We start from the raw sequence: 20,902 nt of genomic DNA on the forward strand, positions 1-20,902 counted from the left end.
ATGCCGGTTGTTGCCCGAGTGGGTCTGCACATCCTGCCCACATGTCCTTGGCTGTGGGAGGGTTTCCATGCTGCCACGGCACAGCTCGCACTGCACCAATCCCATGGCGTCTCCCTGACTCACCAGCGTGTGAGTCGGTGTGAAACCGTGCTTGGGCCCCTCGTGCACTGGCCCCTGCACAGCATGGAACGTGCAGGTCTCAGCAAAGGGAGTGCCCCCGAGAGCCTGGCAGGGAGGGGCAGGACCAGTTTGCCCAGGGGCGGAGCAGGTTGGTGTAGCTGCCCTGAGGGGCGCAGGAGATGATCGTGGAGTATCACTGGTGGGGTAGGGGAGCGCTCCAGACAGGGCTCGGTACCAGGCCTTGCCTTATGCTACTGTGGGACCCAGCAGCGGATTAATGATTTTGCTGTCCCAGGCCCTGAAATAATTGCCGCCCCCTCCCTCCCCCACCCGCGGCAGCCCCCTGCCCCAGCTCACCTCCGCTCCGACTCCACCTCCTCCCCTGAGCGCGCCGCTGGGTCCTGCTTCTCCCCACTCCTGCCAGCGCTTGTGCGCGAAACAGCTTCGCGCGGCTTGGGGGGGAAGGGGGGAACGCGGCACGCTCAGGGGAGGAGGTGGGGCCGGGGCGGGGATTTGGGGAAGGGGACCAATAGGGGCAGGGAGGGGGTGGAGTTGGGGCGGGGACTTTGGGGAAGGGGTTGGAATGGGGGGCGGGGAAGGGGTGGAGCTGGGGCGGCGCCAGGGGCAGGGAGGCACGAGCACCCACCGGTGCCGGGGGAAGTTGGTGCCTCTGGCTGCTCTTACAGATTTGCCACCTCTGCAAATTTGCTGCCCTAGGCCTAGGTCTTGTTGGCCTAGGCCTGAATACCCGCTGGTGGGACCCCCAGGCATGTGCCAGGACTGGAATGCTTGGCAGCCGAGTCCCCCCCCACGATGTACACATGGGGCAGTGGGTTTCGTGAGCGCCCTGTACAGCACTGGCACCTACTCTCCAGAGGGACCTCGAGCTGCAGATCCAGTTGCCACACAGAGGGGGGGCCTCTGCCTTGGCGGGTGGGGGCGCTGGGGTGACTGAAACGCCTCCTCCTTCTGCAACCTGGCTGGCTATCAGAGCCCTCCATGACACTGAGGGTGGAGGAAGGCTCCTCGTGCCAGGTATTCGCTGAGGGTGCGGGCTCCCTGCCATGACCCTGCTGCTGGCACGTTACCCTTTGCTGCGGGGTTGAAGTTCTGGTCCCCAAGGTGCATTGGCAGCGCCTTGCACGGCTCCCCCGTTGGGCCTCAGGGACGGCCCCTCTGGCCCCAGGACTGACCCCGTGTGGTTCCCTTTCCAGCACCATCGAGCCTGAGGCCCTGAAGCAAGGCAACATGAGCTCCTTGGGCTTCACCAGCAAGGAGCAGCGTAACCTGGGGCTGCTGGTGCACCTCATGACCAGCAATCCCAAGATCCTTTACTCGCCCGTCGGGACGGAGGTGGACAAGGTCATCCTGAAGGTGAGGGCGCTGGCCGGCCCAGATGGGCCTGCACAGGGCGGCCTGGCCTGCTGGCCATCAGACTCTAAGCCCTGCTTCTGTTGAGGGGTCCCCTGGAAGCCCCTAAGGTCTCAAAGTCCATGGCTAGCCGGGGTGGCTCTGAGCAGCTCTCTGGAGAGCAGCTTGTGGCAGGCAGCAGCGCTTAAGGAGCTGGGTTTAATGGATCGCTCCAGCCCTAGAGCTGTGCCATGGAGCCCTGGGGGCCCATTGAGCTCTGCCTTGGAATCGGTAATTAAGGCTCAGTGACTGAAGGCAGCATGCAGAAGGGGAGGGGGAAGGTATTTTCCCTTCCTCCAGCTGAGTAGCTGCTGGAGGCTGAGCTCAGTGTGACTGTGGGCTCGGTGTAACATCCGCAGCTGGTCTGGGCTGCGTGGCAGCCAGCCAGGGTGGTTTCCAGCCCAGTGCCGCAGGCTGCTGGCCCTCTTTGGCCTGTAGGTGACACCTCGGAAGCCGGGTGTTCATTTCCTTTGTGGTTTCCTCTGACATCGCCGGTCCCAGCGCCAGGCACACGACAGGAAAGCGCATGATGCCAGCCCAGGGCCAGTTCCCTGCATGAGGCTTGTTACACCCAGGCAGTGAATGGCAGAGGCCAGCGAGAAGAATGCTGGTTTAGCAGCATTGCGTACCTGCTTTGCACACAGGTAAATGCCCAGGCAGAGAGGAATTAGGTCCCAGGGTCCCATCTGGAGGCCAGCTGCATCAGTGCCATTCACTAGCCGCGACCGGGCAGGCATTGTCTGGGTTACAAGAGTTGTGGTGATTTAATTACATTGGTTTTAAAGTGACCTAGTTAAACTGGTGAGGGCCCCTACCATAGATTCATTGAAGTGGGTTTAACCCTTGCTTAGACTGGCTTAGTATTGTCTGTGTTCTGACAATGCCTACAGGCCAGGACCGCATGCTACAGACACAGGACGAGCCAGTCCCCGCCCCCAGGAGCTGGCAGCGTAAGAACAGACTAGACAACTCACTGACGGCAAAGCCGGGGAGCACAAGGGGACGGGGATATGCTGCCCAGCGGGACAAGCCGGGAGCACAGCCAGCTGGCTGCCTCCCATTGTCCACAAATGAGTGAATGATGCTAAACCGATCCGGCTGAGGGTCAGGCCAGTTTAAAGGCGTGTCTCCACTTGAAAGTGAATTTGGATTAAGAGTGGGGGTGAATTTCAAGTGCAGTAGCTACTCTGGAGTAATGCCGTGTGTGTCTGCACTGGTTTGACTTGTCCAGCTCTCCCTGCTGCGTATGGGTCCTTAACCCTGCTCTTGTGGGAGCCTTAATGACCTGGGCAGCATACTGGTCCCAGTCCCAGGCATGCAGTGGGCCAATCGTCTCCCATTGCCTCCATGTCCCCTGCCATCACCACTCCCCTCTCTCCCCACAGGCCAATGAGACCTTTGCCTTTGTCGGGAACGTGACTCGCTACGCCCAGGTCTGGCTGAACATCTCCTCCGAGATACGGGGCTTCCTGGAGGAGGGCAAACTGCAGCGACGGATCCGCTGGCTTCAGGAGGTGCTTGCGGGCCGGGGAAGGGGAGGAATGGGTTTGGAGCGAAGCCGACAGACGGCTCTCATCCGGGTGCGGGACTGTTGCGGGGGACTGTCTCCCCTCAGCCTGTCAGCTCCCAGACTTTGTATCCAGTCTCGGGGGCGGGAGCCAACATTCTCAGACCGGGGTGTCGCTGCTGAGTAACGCAGTTTGACCGTTCAGATGCCTAGTTATAGTAACATTACAGAACAGGGAAGGGAGAGATGTCTTCTGGGCCCCTTCCCTGCTCCTGGCTTACTGAGGCTGGCTGGCTGCCTCCAGCTGCCCCGTGACCAGTGCACCAGCTGCCAGGGCACATGCCCTATGCTGGGCACTCTCTCTCTGTATTGCATCGGCACAACAATTCAGGGCCAGATTGCCCACAGCCCTGCTTCGTTCCTGATGGCCGTGCAGGGCTGTGTAAAGCGCCCCTGCTGATGAGAGCAAGGGGGGCGGATAGGATGGTGTTTGCACGGCTGCAAATGATGGTGCACGGCAGGGGGAGTGGGGCCCCCCACGTGTGCTGTGCAAGTAGCACCAAGAGGAGATGGGGTGAGGTATGGAAGCCCCTCAGCTCCTCTGCACCATTTCATCCTTTCTTTCCTCGGTCTGTCTCTCTCCCCGGGCCTGTCCTTCTCCCCAGTTCACCAATGACCTCCACAAGCACCCCGAGATCCTGAACGCCTCGGACAACAACCTCCTCCGCAGCTTCATTGACAGCAACTTCTCGCTGCCCAACGCCAGCGCTCTGCTGCAGCAGCTGGACACCATCGACAACGCCGCCTGTGGCTGGATCCAGTTCATGGCCAAGGTGCGGGCCACGCAGCCTCTTGGCGCCAAGCCTGGGCCCTGCCAGGCTGCCCAGGACTGCTGGGAGGCCCTGCTGCCTCTGTACCGGGGCTTGTCTAGGGGGCCTTGTACTAGCTGGGTGGTCTGTACCCCCTAGGATCCCCTGGAACCACAGGTTCAAATCCTAGCAGGTCTGACTCAGCCCTTCCTTGCTCTAGTTTGCTGTGCCAGGATCTTTCACCTGAGGCCGCTGTGTGTGGGCCTCCCAGAGCACTCTGCCGAAGAGTTGGGGCGTAGCTGGAAATGGGGTTGAATGCGGGGTAGATCCAAGCGCCTTTGGCACGGCTGCTTGCAGGACTCCCCTTGGCGGCCAGCCGCAGCTACGGGGAGCCCCGTCCTGATGGAGTAACACCTGGGTGCGCAGAGAGGTGGCCATGGCTGTGCACTGGCCCCAGGGCTGGCAATGCTCTGCTCGGGCTCAGGCTGTCTCGTCAGTGCTCCCTGTTTACACCCCATCCCGGGGCAGCGTTTGGATGCAGCTGACTGAGAGGGAGTTTGGGACAGCAGCCACAGGAGTGTGCCCAGGAACGCCCCCCGCGGGGCAGCAAGGAGCGCGGGGAGCTGTTCCTGGGCAGTGGGGTCTCACGGGGCCTTTCCCTCCCGCCAGGTCAGCGTGGACATCTTCAAGGGCTTCCCTGACGAGGAGAGCATTGTGAACTACACGCTGAACCAGGCGTACCAGGACAACGTCACGGTGTTTGCCAGTACGTCCCAGCCCCGGCCTCGTGCTTTCCTTCCCTCTCCTCTCTCCAGTCGCTGGGACACACTTGGTTCCTCTCCCTTGTCATCTCAGGGCATGTCCATTCACCATCCTGCTGACTTGCAAGCTTGGAAACCAGCCCCCAGGCTTTGTCTGTCTGCTCTGGGCCCAGCCAGCTGCCGTGGGCTTTGAGCCCAGCACTTCCAGATCCATGGGTTTGGATTTGGGGGCTTACCGGGGCGCCCGAGTGCAGCGAGGCCCATTCGCTCAGCCACTCCATGGCCTCAGCTAATACTAGGCCCTGGCTTCTGGGAACCTGCTTCACTGCAGCTCCCCCTTTTGTTAGAGCCCCTCATGGGAGTGGGGTTTGGGGCTCACGTTGCTCCGTGTCTCAGCCAGACCCAGCACTGCTGGGAACACCCATCCCCCATGGGGCTCAGGCAGCAATTACCAGGAGGTAGCAGTCCCTGGGGAGGCTGGCAGGATCAGCCGATCCCTCCCCTAGGTCTGTCTGTCGATCCCTGCTGTGTTTGCGCTTGCAGCATGTGCAGGCTGGCAACCTAGGGGGATCATGTGTGTGCCGTGAGCAGGGAGTGCACGCTGGCCGGTGGCCTGTACAAATGCTAGCCGGTGGGCTGCCCTTTGGGCAGGTCACTCATTTCAGATACAAGGAATCCCCCCCAATAATCCCCATGTGTATTGTCCATAGCAGGAACAGAAGGCACTATGGGAGAGAGCAGGAGACTGGTCTTGGCCCTACCACTGACTTGCTGGGTGACTTTGGGCTAGTCACTGAACTGCTCCGTGCCTCAGTTTCCTCAACTATAAAATGAGGGAAGCTCTCTTAAGGTGGCTGCGGGTCTTAATTCAAAGGCCTGTGAGATGCTCCTCTTCTCCTGTTCTGGATTCTCGCTGCCCCCTCGCGTGGGGCCTGGTCTGAAGCTCACTGAGGTCAATAGGACCCCATTGATCTCTTTGGGTAATGCCCTGGGTGCGTGGGCTGCCCGCTTGGGTCCCGGAGGAGTGAGTGTGCCCTCCCTGCCCCGGGGTACGCTAGCCCCAGAGCCGGCAGGGAGAGGAAGGCCCCATCTTCAGCGCTCTGAGCATGCTCTCCCCTCAGGTGTGATCTTCCAGACCAACAAGGATGGCTCCCTGCCCCCCCACGTGATGTACAAGATCCGGCAGAATTCCAGTTTCACCGAGAAGACCAACGAGATCAGGCGGGCATACTGGCGCCCGGGCCCCAACACGGGCGGGCGCTTCTACTTCCTTTACGGGTTCGTGTGGATCCAGGGTGAGTGGCCTGGGTTCCTCCTGCCAGCAGCCTCACAGCAGCGCCCATGGCACCCTCTTGGGGAGTGGCACCGTCCCTGCCCCTCGCTGACCTGGGCTCTTCTGTCTCCCCGCAGACATGATGGAGCGAGCCATAATCAACACCTTTGTGGGCCACGATGTGGTGGAGCCCGGCAACTACGTGCAGATGTTCCCGTACCCGTGTTACACCAGGGACGAGTGAGTTACGCCAGGAGTGGGTGAGGGGGGAGAACGACAGCAGGAGTGTCATGCCATGTCACGGGGGGCTGCAGGGACCTGACACACCAATCCCAGTCCCTGCCTCTCCCCTGGGCAAATACCTTGCTAGGCCCAAGTGGCCTCCAGCAGGAATTGCCTGGGTGCCAAACTGAAATGGAGACGAGGCCCCAGCCCAGGCAGTGTGGCGAGAACTTGGCCGTGTCGTTTCGGCACGGTGCTTGGGGCTGAGGGAGACTGGAGCAGAATTGATGGGCCCCTATTCCACTTCCTTCCCCTCCCACCAGCGAGGGTTGGTGCAGGGCTCCCTGTCGCCCCAGACCCACCTGGGGAGGCTGGCCAGCAGGGCGCTCTCATGGTGCTTTGCTGCTCTCTTTCCCAGTTTCCTGTTCGTCATCGAGCATATGATGCCCTTGTGCATGGTGATCTCCTGGGTCTATTCGGTGGCGATGATGATCCAACACATTGTGGCGGAGAAGGAGCATCGGCTGAAAGAGGTGGAGACCCCCAAGCACCTGCAGGCAGAGCAATGGGGTGCTGGGATTTAGTGTCCCTTTCGGGGCCTGCTGGGGTGGCAGGAAGCGGCGGGGAGGAAGGGAGATGGTTGACAGCCCAATTCAGTTGCGTGGAGGAAAGCAGGAGAGGAGCACTGCCCATGCCCGTCGTGGCATAGGTGGGACCACCCGCTGGGCCCTGGTTGTCTAGCTGTGCTCTGTGGAGGAGTGAGGCTGGCTCCACGTCTTTGCTTCCAGCGGCTGTGTTGCAATTGCAATGCAAGAAGCTAAGGGACCAGGAAGTGCCTTTGTGGTGTAACCTTTCCCACGTCAGCAAGTGCTGGCCCGGCACAGAGATGTTACAGGACCCTGATGGGGTGATGTCTGTGCCATTGTGAGCAATGGGTAGGTGCCTGGTAGGACATTTTCCACCCATGGGGACGTTTGTGGACCCCTGAGTGAAACGTTACAGGGAAAGCCCTGGGGCCTGATTCTCTCCCCAGTGTAAATTGGGGTAACTCCATTGAAATTGGTGTAAAATGAGAGCAAGCGAGAGGAAAGACAGACCCCTGGTTGCTTCCGTTCTCCAAACCAGAGCACAAGAGGCACGGTTCCACGGGTGAGACTCCCAGGGATGGGTTTGTCCCCTACTAATCACTCTGAGGCCGAGGCGTGCTCTGTAGTTCCCCGGCTCGCTGCAGGCCCATGTCATTAACTGCCAAGGACCCTCTGCAGCAGTAACACAGCATGGGCCTTAGGACCAAGGTGTCGTTCTCCGGGTCTCCAGAGCTGGATGGCACCACAGGGATATTTCCAGCTCTAGGTGCCTGCGCAAACATCCTAAAGCAGCAATGTTCCAGCGTGACCCCTGCACTCGGAGCCAGCCTGGCTCTCAGGGAGCGGTGGGATCGCACTGCTGGCTTGTCCTGTGGGGAGCATCCCTGCTTGGTGACAGGAACAGAGGAGCCGACGGGGTCTCTTCTACCTCGGACACTGCGGATCCTGTTTCCATGCCCCCTCCCTGTTCTCCCCATCACCTGGTTACTGCTCCAGGCGAACAGCAGCGCTTTGTTCCTTGGCTGGCACTGGCTCCCCGCGCAGAGCCTGGCTGCAGGAGCAGAGAGGGTTCCGGTGGCAAACGAGAGCAGGCTGAAGGCGCTAGGGCGCAGTGCCAGGCACAGCAGGCTATCAATCCTGGGCAATGCGAGACCAGCCTGCCTTTGCCAAGTTCAGGAGTAGCAGGCTTCTGTAGAGGGCTTTTCCCGTCCCTGTTGGATGCTCTGGTGAGCAATGCAGATGCAGCAGAACGGACCATAAAGGCTCCCAGCCCGAGCCTCTTGCAGCCCTGCTCACTGATCTGCGTGTGCATGTTCCCAAGGTCTCCTGATTGGGATTCCCACAAGGAAATCAGCGGTGCCCTTGCTAGCCAGACACACTGCTTCCCTGGCATTGAGATTTTTGGCATCCCACAGGGCTCTGCCGGGGCTGTGCATTGTCCTTCCCTGAGCAGCAAAGCTGACACCCCATCAGCTACCCAGCCCATCCCTTCAGTCTGGTTTAGCCTGCTTTTACCTGCAGTGCCAGCCCCCGGCTCATGGACCCATGCAGATGGGCCACTTCAGAGCTGCCTGACGGGAATGGACCCCAGAGCCTCTCCCCACATCGCTTTGGGGGAGTGCCGCTCAGGCCTGCACTCTGCACTCGGGGCCATCACTGGGCCAGACCAGTCTTGCTGAGTGCATGGGCTCTCTCATCCAGCATGAAGCCTGCCCCTCTGCCTGCCAGGCTGGCCTGCTGCCGGGGCCCAGGCTGAGGGAATCTGTGCCCGCCCACCTTGGCAGGAAGCTGGGAGACCCTGCACAGAGGCAGCACAGGCTGGGTAGTTTGGGAGCCAGAGAGAACCACAGGGTCTGTCAGTGTCCTGCAACCCCAGCCCTTTTGAGCCATGACCCACAAGCCCTGTCTTGTCTGGGCCCTAAGGGACAGCGCTCTCTCTCTTACAGGGACAGCTGGGCTTAGGCAGGCTGAGCAAGGAGAGTGAGTGGCTATTCTCTCCCATAAAAGCTGTGGCCTTCTCTGCCCTCCTGCAGGATCTGAGTTAACACGGGACAGGACCCAACCCCCTCCAGTTCCTTGCCTGCTGAAGGAGCAGAGAGTTCTACGCGTTCTCTGAGCCATCAGTGCTTCCCTTGCCCTGGCGTCATCCTTTGTTCCCCTTGGGGGGTGTCCCCGATCCACAGGATCGGTGCAATGGCCCCAGCTTTGGAAGGGTCTCTAGGAGGAACCCACTCAGTGTGCCAGTCCCCCTAGGGGTCTCGCTTTTCCTCCAGGGTAAGCCACGTGGCTTCACCGCCTCCTTAGACCGAACCTCTGGGCCTGCAGCACACCTGCTTCCCACCATGAGCCCCGTTCAGGGAGTCCAACTGAGACAGGCCCCAATGGAGACTTATCCACTCTTTGGGGATTGATGCACCTTGCCCAGCATTTGCAGTGACCCTCACACAGCGTTGTCAGAACAGTCGGGTTATTCGTTAACTGGAACGCAGCGTGGGATGTCCTGAGGGTAGCACAGAGATGAAGGTTAAGAATAGTCCATTCTGGTCAGCCCAGAGCCCAGCCAAGCTGTAGTGAGCTCCATTGCTCAAGCTCTGTCTCTCCATCTGATTTCCTTTGTCAAACTCCAGGTGAGAGCCCCGACTGCCTCTAGTAGCCAACACTTATCCCCTCCCACCTACCCAGTCCCTTGTTCCTGAGCTGGGGAGATGCTGCTCAGCCCCTGCTGAGAGGCGGGGAAGTCTATATCTCTCTGGGGCCTTGGTTGCTAGGTATCAATGTCCAGGCAATTAAATTTGCCATTGTCTTTTCAGAGGCTCCATTGATAAGGGAACCCAGATCCAGACAGCCAGGTGACACCCATATCTATGTCTCTTTGCCCGCTATGAGAGCAAACAGCCCTTTCTCACCCCTTAGGTAACAATGGAGCACATGGGGAAACTGAGGCACACACAAGCTTCATACAAGTACTACAAATAATTCCCACTTCATCACAGGGGCCATAGCATCAAAGAATTGTAGGACTGGAAGGGACCTCGAGAGGTCATCTAGTCCAGTCCCCTGCACTCATGGCAGGACTAAGTATTATCTAGACCATCCTTGACAGGTGTTTGTCCAACTTGCTCTTAAAAACCTCCACATCCTCTCTCAGCAATTTATTTCAGTGCTTAACCACCCTGACAGTTAGGAAGTTTTTCCTAATGTCCAATCTAAACTGCCCTTGCTGCAATTTAAGCCCATTGCTTCTTGTCCTGTCCTCAGAGGTTAAGAAGAACAATTTTTCTCCCCCGTCCTTGTAACAGCCTTTTATGGACTTGAAAACTGTTATCATGTCCCCTCTCAGTCTTCTCTTCTCCAGACTAGACAGACCCATTTTTTTCAGTCTTCCCATATAGGTCATGTTTTCTAGACCTTTAATCGTTTTTGTTGCCCTTCCCTGGACTTTTTCCAATTTGTTTACATCTTTTCTGAAATGCGGCGCCCAGAACTGGACCCAAGACTCCAGTGGAGGCCTAATGAGAGCAGAGTAGAGCAGAAGAATTACTACTTGTGTTTTGCTTACAACACTCCTGCTAATACATCCCAGAATTATGTTTGCTTTTTTGCAACAGCGTTACATTGTTGACTCATATTTAGCTTGTGGTCACTATGACCCCCAGATCCCTTTCCGCAGTACTCCTTCCTAGGCAGTCATTTCCCATTTTGTATGTGTGCAACTGATTATTCCTTCCGAAGTAAAGTACTTTGCACTTGTCCTTATGAAATTTCATCCTATTGACTTCAGACCATTTCTCCAGTTTGTCCACATCATTTTGAATTTTAGTCCTATCCTCCAAAGCACTTGCAACCCCTCCCAGCTTGGTATCGTCCACAGACTTTTTAAATGTACTCTTTATGCCATTATCTAAATCATTGATGAAGACATTGAACAGAACTGGACCCAGAACTGATCACTGCGGGACCCCACTCGATATGCCCTTCCAGCTTGACTGTGAACCACTGATAACTACTCTCTGGGAACAATTTTCGAACCAGTTATGCACCCACTTTATAGTAGCTCCATCTTGGCTATGTTTCCCTAGTTTGTTTATGAGAAGGTATCAAAAAGCTAACGTCAAGATATACCACATCTACCACTTTCCCCATATCCACGAGGCTTGTTACCCTGAAAGCCATCAGGTTGGTTTCACATGATTTGGTCTTGACAAATCCATGCTGACTGTTACTTATCAAAATTATTATCTTCCAGGTGTTTGCTTGCTTAATTATTTGCTCCATTATCTTTCCGGGTACAGAAGTTAAGCTGACTGGTCTGTAATTCCCCGGGTTGTCCTTATTTCCCTTTTTATAGATGGGCACTATATTTGTCCTTTCTCAGTCCTCTGGAATCTCTCCCATCTTCCATGACTTTTTGAAGATAATCACTAATGGCTCAGATATCTCCCTAGTCAGCTCCTTGAGTATTCTAATCTAGGATGGATTTCATCAGGCCCTGGTGACTTGAAGACATCTAACTTGTCCTAGTGATTTTTAATCTTTCCCTATATTAACCTCTGATCCTACCTCATTTTCACTGGCATTCAGTATGTTAGACGTCCAATTGCTATTAACCTTTTTGGTGAAAACTGAAACAAAAACGTCATTTAACGCTTCTGTTATTGTTTTTCCTCCCTTGTTGAGTAACAGGCCTACCCTGTCCTTGGTCTTCCTCTTGTTTCTAATGTTCTTGTAGAATGTTTTCTTGCTAAACTAGCTAGAGACATAAAGGGGTAATCTCTCTTTGTGCCTTGGCCTTTCTAATTTTGTCCCTACATACTTGTGTTATTTGTTTATATCCGTCCTTTGCAATTTGACCTACTTTCCACTTTTTGTAAGACTCTTTTTTGAGTTTCAGATCATTGAAGATCTCCTGGTTAAGCCAGGGCTGTCTCTTGCCATACTGTCCATCTTTCCTACGCATGTTTCGGACAGTGAGAACAAACCGAACTGGGGAGTGCTCCAGCTGTGCCCTCTGTCTGAGGGGCCTGCTTTGTTCCTCCAGCGTTTTCCCATGAGCTGTGTCTCACATCGCCAGGAGGGCCTGGGTGGAAGCATTGGGCTTCCCCCACACGATGTCTGGGCCTTGTCTAGCACAGCCAAGCCTCATCTCAATTTCACGAGAAGCAGCGTGGTGATCAGCTGGGTTGCCGGGAGCTGGAGGGTGGGATCAGAGGGAACCTGTGTCGGAGAAAGCAACAAGCCGGCAAAGCGTGAGCCGTATGGATCCTGCTCCATCCCCGGCAGAAACGGACGCCTGGATTGCAGTTCCTGAAGGGCTGCTGCCTACCCTGGAGAATCCACCTTTCAGTCTCCTCATTGTCTCCATGACGACTGTCTGCCCTCTCCCTGCTAGCTGTGGCGTTCCCCCCTCCGCCCCACACTCGTGTTCCCCGGGGGGGCTCGAGGCAGTTAGCTCACCCTCCCCAGGGGAGGTCGGTTTGAGTTCAGGCCATCAAACAAGCATTGCGCGGCTCAGCCTGCCTCCCCGGGCCCTGTGCTCTGCCTCGCTCACTCTCTGCAGCCAGGGGACTTTTACCGCCACTCCTGCTCTCTTGGCACCTCCCAGCTGCGCTTCGGGAGGCCCTGCTGCAGCCGAGGGCTGAGCAGCCCCAGCGATGGGGACCCAGCCCCCGCCGTGGATCAGTTCCTCCCCCACTCACCTTATCGTGGGGCCAAGAGCTAGGCAAGTCCAGAAAAGGTCTGGACCCTTATATGGAGCGGGAGAGCTCCGGCTGCAAGCCGTGGGGCTGCAGAGCAGTGGGTCTCATCACTGCCCCCTGCAGGGTCTCTTGCACCTCCCTCTGAAGCAGATGGCCAGAGTTGGAGATGGACCCTGGGCTAGCGGACCTCTCGGTTTCCTGTTTCTTCTCCTGCTTCCCTACTGCTCCATTTGCCTGCCATCACTCAGAAGAATCCGGCTTCACCAGCCAGGCCAGATCCAACCTGGCAATACTTTGGCAGCTAAAAGTCCAACCACAGTAATAAACCAACAATCCCTTTGACCTCCAGAGACCGGCCAGTGGAAAATAAGAGCCACCCCAACCAAATCTCTAGTGCCACAGTCCCAGAATGGCCCACTGGGCCCCTTGCTGTGCCCAGGGCCTGCCAGCCTCTGAGTGTTGGAGTCACAGACGGGAGCTGCGTGTTTCTCTCTCCCGCGCTGCTTCTTTCCCCTTCTACCTGCCTGTGTTTTAAGAAGAAGCAGGATCAGACTCTAGTGCTTGAAGCTGAGAGCGACCAGCTGCACAGACCAGCCAGGGCCGCGGGATGTACTCTCGAGCTAGGCGCTTTCCCCTTAAGGATTCCTGGGTGCATAGGGAGAGGGAGGAATAAGCTGGCAAGGTGGGGACTTTTCCCATGGAACCAGCCCCAGTGCGGCCATGGGCTCTGATGGCGCGTGGCACCGTCTCTTGCAGGTGATGAAGATGATGGGCCTGAATAACGCAGTCCACTGGGTGGCCTGGTTCATCACCGGCTTTGTCCAGCTCTCCATCTCCGTCACCGCACTCACTGCCATCCTGAAGTATGGCAAGGTCCTGATGCACAGTGACGTCTTCATCATCTGGCTCTTCCTCGCCATCTACGCCGTGGCCACCATCATGTTCTGGTGAGCGCTGGCGGCTGGGGCAGGGCAGGGGATGTAACACAGCAGTGATGGCAGGGGGCCCAGAAGCTGGGGCGAGTCAAGCAGCCAGAGGGGCAAGGGACCAGAGCAACGAGGCCTCTAGGCATGTGCTACCTGGGGCATGGCCGCTGTCTCTGAGCCTGGGGAGTCTCCGGGTGGGCTTGGGGTAGTGTGGTTAATTTGTTACTCTGGGGTCTGGATTCCATTTTGATCCAATGTGTGATTTCACAGTTTATAGCAAAGCCATAATGCTGGGGCCACTAGCGGGGGACCATGTTCCAGAGAACTCCCAGAGAAGGGGAGCCATGGATGTAATCAGGGTCACCCCCGTGCTGCTCTTGCTGGGCCCCTCATTCCGGGAAGGCAACAATGGGTCATTGAGCTACAACCCCAGCCTGAGCCGTGGGCACTGCCTTTTTCTGCGCCACCAACAGCTGGATTAACGGTGGTTCTGAGCAATGGGTAGCAGATGGGATCCCGGTACGGTCTGGGATCGTCTCGCAGCTAAAGGCCAGATAGTCCTCTGATGCTGGTGTAACTCCCAGGGCTTCCATGGAGCTCCTCCTGATTTACAGCAGTGTAATTAGAGGAGAATCGAGCTTGTGGGCAATGCCACAAGCTCAAACCTCTGAGTCGCCGACTGATTCTAGCATTGCCCAATGGTTGGTGTAAAGGGGGCGGCAGGCTGACTGGCGGTGAGGAGCCTGCACCGTTGGGCTGTCGCAGGATGCGGGTATCCGCAGGGATCGGCTGGCTTGTGGGCCGGTGGGAGTTATTTACGGTGCTGAGGATCGCAGGGAAGCAGATTCTCCCATCAGTTGGCAGCAGGTGTCGTCCTCTTCCACATTCAGTTAGGAGGAACCACAAAGTCATTGTGGTGCAGCCGCTGTGGCTTTAAAGGGCAATGGGGAGTCTCTGCACCCACCCCTGCCATGGCTCTCCTTGCCGGGGGGCGCGTGGTCTGGTCAGAGCTGGTTCTGCCGTACTCTCTCTGCTCTGTTCTGAGGGGTGTTTGCCTCCTGGAGGTATCAGGAAGGGAGCCGACCATGGGGCCCGAGGAAGCAGGGTTGGTACTGAGTTCTCAGCACCGAGCCACCGGCCCAGTCCTGCTGTCCGACAGCTGGTGGGCCAGTCCCACCCCTCCTCGGAGCCCCTGCTCCTGCTGGCAGCGGGGTGGCTCGCTGGCAGGCTCAGCAGAGGGGCCAAGGACTGAAAGGTGGGTGGCTACCGAATTCCCTGGGTGCCCCCCAGCGGGGTAAGGCCCACCAGCAGGGCAGGCTGAAGGAAACCTGCTGGGTCACTCCATGCTGGGCCTCTTGGGTAGCAAACAGAGGGTTTCTGTCCCCAGGCTGCCAAGGAAATAGCCAGGTCTGCCCCCCGGAACTCCAGCGGCGGGGGTCCCATCCTCTGATGGAGTTTGACAGGGTGTGGGAGGTGGTCATGCCTCTTTTTCTCAGAGGTGGGTGATGAAGTGTGGGGGGGCATCTGAGCCTTTTTCTCTTGGGGGAGAGGTGGGGCTGGGGGAGGCCTAACACCCTCTCTCTCTGGGGCTGGTGGTCTGCCCCCCCACTCGCTGGGGCTGGGGCTGGCATGACCCCTTTCCCTTTGCGGCAGAGGATGTCACACTGTCTGCCCTACAGTTTCCTGGTGTCCGTGCTCTATTCCAAGGCCAAGCTGGCCTCAGCCTGCGGGGGCATCATCTACTTCCTGAGCTACGTCCCCTACATGTACGTCGCCATCCGGGAGGAAGTGGCCCACGACAAGATCACGGCCTTCGAGAAGTGCATTGCCGTGAGTACAGGGCATAGCCCGGTGTGGCTCCCTGCAGGCCCTGAGCCTGGCCTCCCTAGGAACGGGGCTCCCCAGCTCTGCTCCCTCCATCACCAGTCGGCTCCCCGTGTCCCATCACCCTCCCTGCTGCCAGGATGGGCGGGGCATGCTCCCTGCTTCTTGCCCAGCATGCGGACAGGAGGGAGACACCACACCCCCGGCCATGCCTCCAGCCCCAGTCACTGGAGGAGTCAGGCCGCCTATGGCCAGAGAACTGCCTGCTGCAGCCCCAGGGACCAAGTGGCCTCCAGCAGGGCAGAGCTAGAGAAACCGACGTGCTCCTGGCGGCACATTTCCAGCCTAACACCCTTCTGCTTAGCCAGAGCCCGGCTGGGCCAGGGGCTCGAAGGGGAGGGGTCTTGAGGACTCCCAAAGCTTGGGCTGGGGGCTCCGCTGCCCTGCAGGGTGGGGATAGGGAGCCTCGTCCCCTCCAGGAGAGTGGGATCCCTGCAGAGGAGTGTGCCAGCTAACACGTGCTGCGCACTGCGTCCTCTCCAGCGCTTTGCACTGCCCGGCTGCACCCTGTGATGGAGCTGGGCTGCATGTCTGCTCCCTGCCACTGTGCTGGGCAGGGCAGGAGCTGGCCCCTTGTGAGGAGCTCATGCCCCAGTGTGAATCCTGATTTTAGAGCCACTGCATCAGGGCGCCTGCAGGAGGCAGCGGTGCTCCCTTACCCCACCAGCCACACCCCCAATGGCCTTTCTCCCTTTGCTGCAACCAGACCCTCCGTGGATTCCCACCCTCACCTCCAATGACTTTCGTCCCCCCTCTGCCCGTCCGTAGCCCTGATGGCCCCCTCCCCTCCCCCGCCCCTTCAGCACCTGGCTAGGGGATTGCTGCCCAGAACTTTAGGGGAGCAGCTCTCACACTAACCTCCCTCTCCCCGCTCAGTCTCTCATGTCGACCACGGCCTTCGGGCTGGGCTCCAAATACTTTGCGCTGTACGAGGTGGCCGGCGTGGGCATCCAGTGGCACACCTTCAGCCAGTCACCCGTGGAAGGCGACGACTTCAACCTGCTGCTCTCCATGATGATGCTGATCGTGGATGCCGTGGTCTACGGTGTGCTGACATGGTACATTGAGGCCGTGCACCCAGGTACGGGCCAGGGGCTCCTCCTGCAGCCCAAGGGGGGCAGGTGCAGGGTGGCACCAACCTGACTGGGATGGAAGGAGGGCCTGTCAACAGCCTCCCCATGCATGGCTGTGAATGCAGGGGGTGGGGGCAGGTCAGCATCTGGCCATGTTCATGAACCCTCCTGGGAGTTGGGGGGGTGTACCCAGCCACCCAGTGATCTTTCCCGGGGCTCTGTGTGTTGTCCCCGCTGGCCCCCACTTTCTGGGGGAAGGCCCACACCTTTCGGCCGCACCAGTGCACGCTGTGGGCCTCCTGCACGAACCCCAGCACCACGGCTGATCTCCTTTCGTTCGCAGGCATGTACGGGCTCCCCCGGCCCTGGTACTTCCCCTTCCAGAAGTCCTACTGGCTCGGGAACGGGCGGGTCGAAACCTGGGAATGGACCTGGCCCTGGTCTAGAACCACCCGGCTCAGCATCATGGAGGAGGATCAGGCCTGCGCCATGGAGAACAGGCGGCTGGGTAAGCGTGCCCGCAGGCTGGGCAGTGCAGAGGTGGGCGAGAGGGGCTAGTGGGGAAAGGGCTGGGATCCAGGGGGCCTGGCCTCTGTTCCTGGCTCCGTCACTGTGGCACCGGGCCAGTCGCGCCACCTCTCTTGGGCGGGGGTGGGGGTTGGGCCTGCCCAAACTGGTGTGTTGTGAACTCGGGTTAGCCCAGCAGTGACTCCCCAGCCCCTGGGCTTTCCGCTCGGCTGAGCCGTGAGTTACAGCCTGGCACTGAGCTCATGCTGCTAACCCGCTTAGAAAAGCCCCTCGATTCGCAGAGGAGATGGACCCTGTGCTGTCGTTTCCCCCAAGCGAGGGTCATAATACGGGCTGGCCTCGCGGATGTGGTATGGGGCCAAATTCATCCCTGTCCCCAGCTCTTTGAGAGACTCTGGTAGAAGGTGCCAGAGGAGGAAGTGGAATTATGGCAGAGCGAGTGTGGAAGTGGGAGAGGGGGGGAAGGGCAGATTTTTGGCAAGACACAAAGCGAGGGCCAGATCCTCCGCTGGTGGCAATCAGCGTGGTGCAGTGGGTTCACCCGAGCAACGCTGATGTGTGTCAGCTGGGGCTTATTCTATTAGGGCAGGGCCTAGGGGGCCCCATCGTGCGGGGCGCTGCACAAACCCAGAACAGGGGGCAGCCCCTGCCCTGAAGAGCTCCCGGGCTAGCTAGGCAAGGGCTGGGGCAAGGCTGGCCCACGGCGGGACCCTGCCCCCAGGGCTCTCTTTGCCCATTTGTTTGTTATCGTTTTGGGAGGGGATTCGCGAGTGGGGGAAGGAGGGGGTGGGATAAAGGAGAAGAGGCAGGGACAAGCGGGAGGAGGAGGCTGGAGCCCACAGCCAGTCAGGGTAAGGGGTGTAGAGCACTGCTGGGCCCTGATCACACTGGTTCTGGCTGGAGCCTGCAGGTCCCTGCTGCGGCTGCTCGGTCCAGCTGAAGCCTCCAGCCCCTTTTGTCCCTGAGCTGACGTGGCAGGGAGCCGGGTAGGGCAGCATGGGCCCTGGTGTATGGCTTGGCTTTAACAACGCTGTCCCATGTAATTAAAGGATCACAGCATATCCCGTGTGGCAGCACCCCTGCGGCTTAGTGGCACTTTGCCCCACTGCCCGTCTCCCTAGGGTGCACTCCCCGAGTCAGTGCTGGGTGGCATATGATCCCCTGGCTCCCCGCACATGCTGACGGAGCCTGCCCTGCAGAGCTTGGAGACACCCCAGGCCCCTGCCCACCACCTCCCTGCTCTCGTTGCAGAGGAGACACGTGGCATAGAGGAGGAGCCGAACCACTTGCCGCTCGTCGTGTGCGTGGACAAGCTCACCAAGGTCTACAAGACTGACAAGAAGCTGGCACTGAACAAGCTGAGCCTGAACCTCTATGAGAACCAAGTGGTGTCCTTCCTGGGGCACAATGGGGCGGGCAAGACCACCACTATGTGAGTGATGGGCTGGGGAGCCCTGCCGCGGGCGGTGACATGGAGAAATTAGTGCAGGGGCAGCCGTGGGATGAGGGTGGGCAGCTCTCACATGCCTGGGCAGCTTCTCACCACCTCTGACACAGACAGGGCTGCATGATCGCTGTCACCGCAGGGTTAGCCTGGGCTCCCAGGCTCTGTCCTCACCCATGTCTTTGTGCCACACACTGCCCACCAGTTCTGTAATGCTGCCAGTTGTCAGCGATGTTGGGGTTCATTCAGCAGGCACTCAGCACTTGGCAGTGCCCAGGGTCCATGGCCTGATCTGGGTGGGAGGAGGTGCCGAGGCCTTACCGGGGCGGGTTTGAAGGAGGAGAGCATGTGCTTAGTGCGGGGTGGGAAGCTCACGTGGGAAGGGAGTGTGGGGAGAGGCGCCAATCTGGGGGGCGGGGAGGGGTGGGGTTGTGAAGGCCCCCCAAGGTGGAGCTGTAAGAAGCTGGTGCACACACTGGATGGGCTGGGCCCTCCTCTGGCATCCGTTGGCCTCAGGCAGCTTGGGCAGTGCTGTTCCGCAGGGCAGAGCTGCCCAAGGGACCTTCCCGGAGCAGCACGCCGTGAAGCTGTGCTAGGCAATCACCGCATTTCCAGGCGGGGGAAGAGCTGACGCTGCCCTGTTTCTTTCCCAGGTCCATCCTGACTGGCCTCTTCCCCCCGACCTCGGGCTCTGCTACCATCTATGGCCATGACATCCGTACAGAGATGGACGAGATCCGGAAGAACCTGGGCATGTGTCCCCAACACAACGTGCTCTTTGATAAACTGACGGTGGAAGAGCACCTCTGGTTCTACTCGCAGCTTAAGAGCATGGCGGAGGAGGAGATCCGCAAGGAGATGGACAAGTAGGGACCAGCCCTGGCCAGTGACTCCTCCCTAGGCAATAAACAGCCATCACTGTCTTGATGTGAACCATTTTGCCTGAGCAGATCTAGTGGACTTTGACCAGAGCCCCAGTGCTCTATGGGACTGGCCCCAGAGTGCACCCCTTAGTGCAGAATTGGGCAAAGATTTTCAGAAGTAGCTAGTGATTGTGGGGGCCCCACTTGAGACACCTTAAAGGGCTTGATTTTTCAGATGGCGGATGCTTAGCACTTTCTGAAAGCCAGGCCCCTTTAAGGAGTCTCAGGTTGGGCACCCAAAATCCCCAGCCACTGTTGAAACTCTTGGCCTTGGGTGATGATAGCTAAGTTTCCTTTTAAAAGCTTGTATTTTTTAACCCTTGTGGTTGCAGAGAAAACCTTCCAGCTGAGCGTACCCAGTGTATCTGAGTCTGCAAAGAGCCTGAAACAGTATCTCTGGGAGGTGTGAGCTGCCCCATTCATCTCTGTGGGCTGTTAACTCTGAGATCTCCTTCAGCAGTGCGCATGCATCTCCCCAGCCCTGCTCACAAGCCTGTGTGTGACTGGGCTGTAACATCTGTGTCGGATCTGTCCCCAGGATGATCGAAGACCTGGAACTGTCCAACAGGCGGCACTCCCTGGTGCAGACTCTGTCAGGAGGGATGAAGAGGAAGCTGTCGGTGGCCATCGCCTTCGTGGGTGGATCGCGGGCTGTTATCTTGGATGAGCCCACTGCTGGTGTTGACCCATACGCACGTAGGGCTATTTGGGATCTGATCCTCAAATACAAACCCGGTGAGCAACCCAAAGCATGGCAGTGGCTCTGATCCCTGTCAGAGTCCATTGGATGCAGCGCGAGACTCCACACCACGATTCCCCTGCCACTGCCCTGGGTGATGAATCTTGGGTAACAAAGGCTGCACTGTAAGAGTTACTCCTGGGGGAATTCTGCGCTAAAAAATAAAAAATTCTGCAAAATTCTGCATATTTTATTTGTCAAAATAACACAATATAATTACACAAGTTTCAATTATTTTTGGTCATTTATTTCAAAATACTTGTCAGCAATCATGTCTGTAACAACACAGACAACAAAAAAGATTCAGGCAATGTTTTTTGACAAATAAATTCCTTACTAGGCATATTTATACAGAACTCTGAGTAATAATTCATTTAAACTACAACACAGGACCGTATTTCCTGCACCACTTAGAAGCAGTGCAAAGGCTTGGGGGGAGTCAGGGGTAATGGAGGAGCTGAGGGAGAGGGAAGTAAATTGCTGGGAAGGAGCCTGGGTGTGAACTTGGAGGGTTGTTGGGTGTGGGTGGGGAAAGGTATGGAACGGTTTTGGGGGGGGCAGGGAGGGATTGTTAGGAAGCTTCCCCCATGCAGACCCTGGCTGACCCCTAGGCTTTCCTATTCAGTCAGGCACATCTGCCCCCCGTCCCCATATGTTCCTGCACCCCCTGTCCACATGTCCCTCCATCCCCACTCAGACACCCACTCCCCGTGTCCCTGCATCCCCTCCCCCTGTCCCCAAGTGTCTCTGTGCCCCCACCCAGCCACGCCCCTGTCCCTATGTAGCTCTGCACCCCCTCCCCCATCATCATGTGGCCCTGTGCCTTCACTCCCATTCACCCCTGCCCCAGTCTGCCCTCACCCACTGGCCCTTATGAGCCCCTGTCTGACCCTCCCAGCACCCCATGCTGTCTGTCTCCACATAGCCCCTCTCTCCTGACCTGGCCCGCTGCAAAGAAGGCAGGCTCTTGGGTGTCCCTGGGGGCTGACCTGCAGTGCAT

General features: G+C 58.2%; 1 protein-coding gene across 4 annotated transcripts in view; it reads left to right on the forward strand.

Moving 5' to 3' along the window:
• Nucleotides 1-20,902, forward strand: part of ABCA2 (ATP binding cassette subfamily A member 2) — a 138,316-nt gene that overhangs the window by 73,559 nt on the left and 43,855 nt on the right. For all 4 annotated transcript variants that reach the window (XR_006286154.1, XM_037879843.2, XM_043530374.1 and 1 more), the window contains 14 exons: nt 1,335-1,494; nt 2,916-3,044; nt 3,703-3,870; nt 4,516-4,612; nt 5,729-5,902; nt 6,018-6,120; nt 6,521-6,635; nt 13,142-13,332; nt 14,991-15,141; nt 16,072-16,276; nt 16,612-16,776; nt 18,048-18,228; nt 18,894-19,106; nt 19,702-19,898. Coding sequence is in view for 3 of the 4 variants with exons in the window: in XM_037879843.2 (XP_037735771.1) it covers nt 1,335-1,494; nt 2,916-3,044; nt 3,703-3,870; nt 4,516-4,612; nt 5,729-5,902; nt 6,018-6,120; nt 6,521-6,635; nt 13,142-13,332; nt 14,991-15,141; nt 16,072-16,276; nt 16,612-16,776; nt 18,048-18,228; nt 18,894-19,106; nt 19,702-19,898 (2,249 nt within the window). In the remaining variant the exon portion in view is untranslated. The remainder of the gene's footprint in view (nt 1-1,334; nt 1,495-2,915; nt 3,045-3,702; nt 3,871-4,515; nt 4,613-5,728; nt 5,903-6,017; nt 6,121-6,520; nt 6,636-13,141; nt 13,333-14,990; nt 15,142-16,071; nt 16,277-16,611; nt 16,777-18,047; nt 18,229-18,893; nt 19,107-19,701; nt 19,899-20,902) is intronic.

The sequence above is a fragment of the Chelonia mydas genome, chromosome 16 (assembly GCF_015237465.2).
Source record: "Chelonia mydas isolate rCheMyd1 chromosome 16, rCheMyd1.pri.v2, whole genome shotgun sequence".
Lineage (NCBI taxonomy): Eukaryota > Metazoa > Chordata > Testudines > Cheloniidae > Chelonia > Chelonia mydas.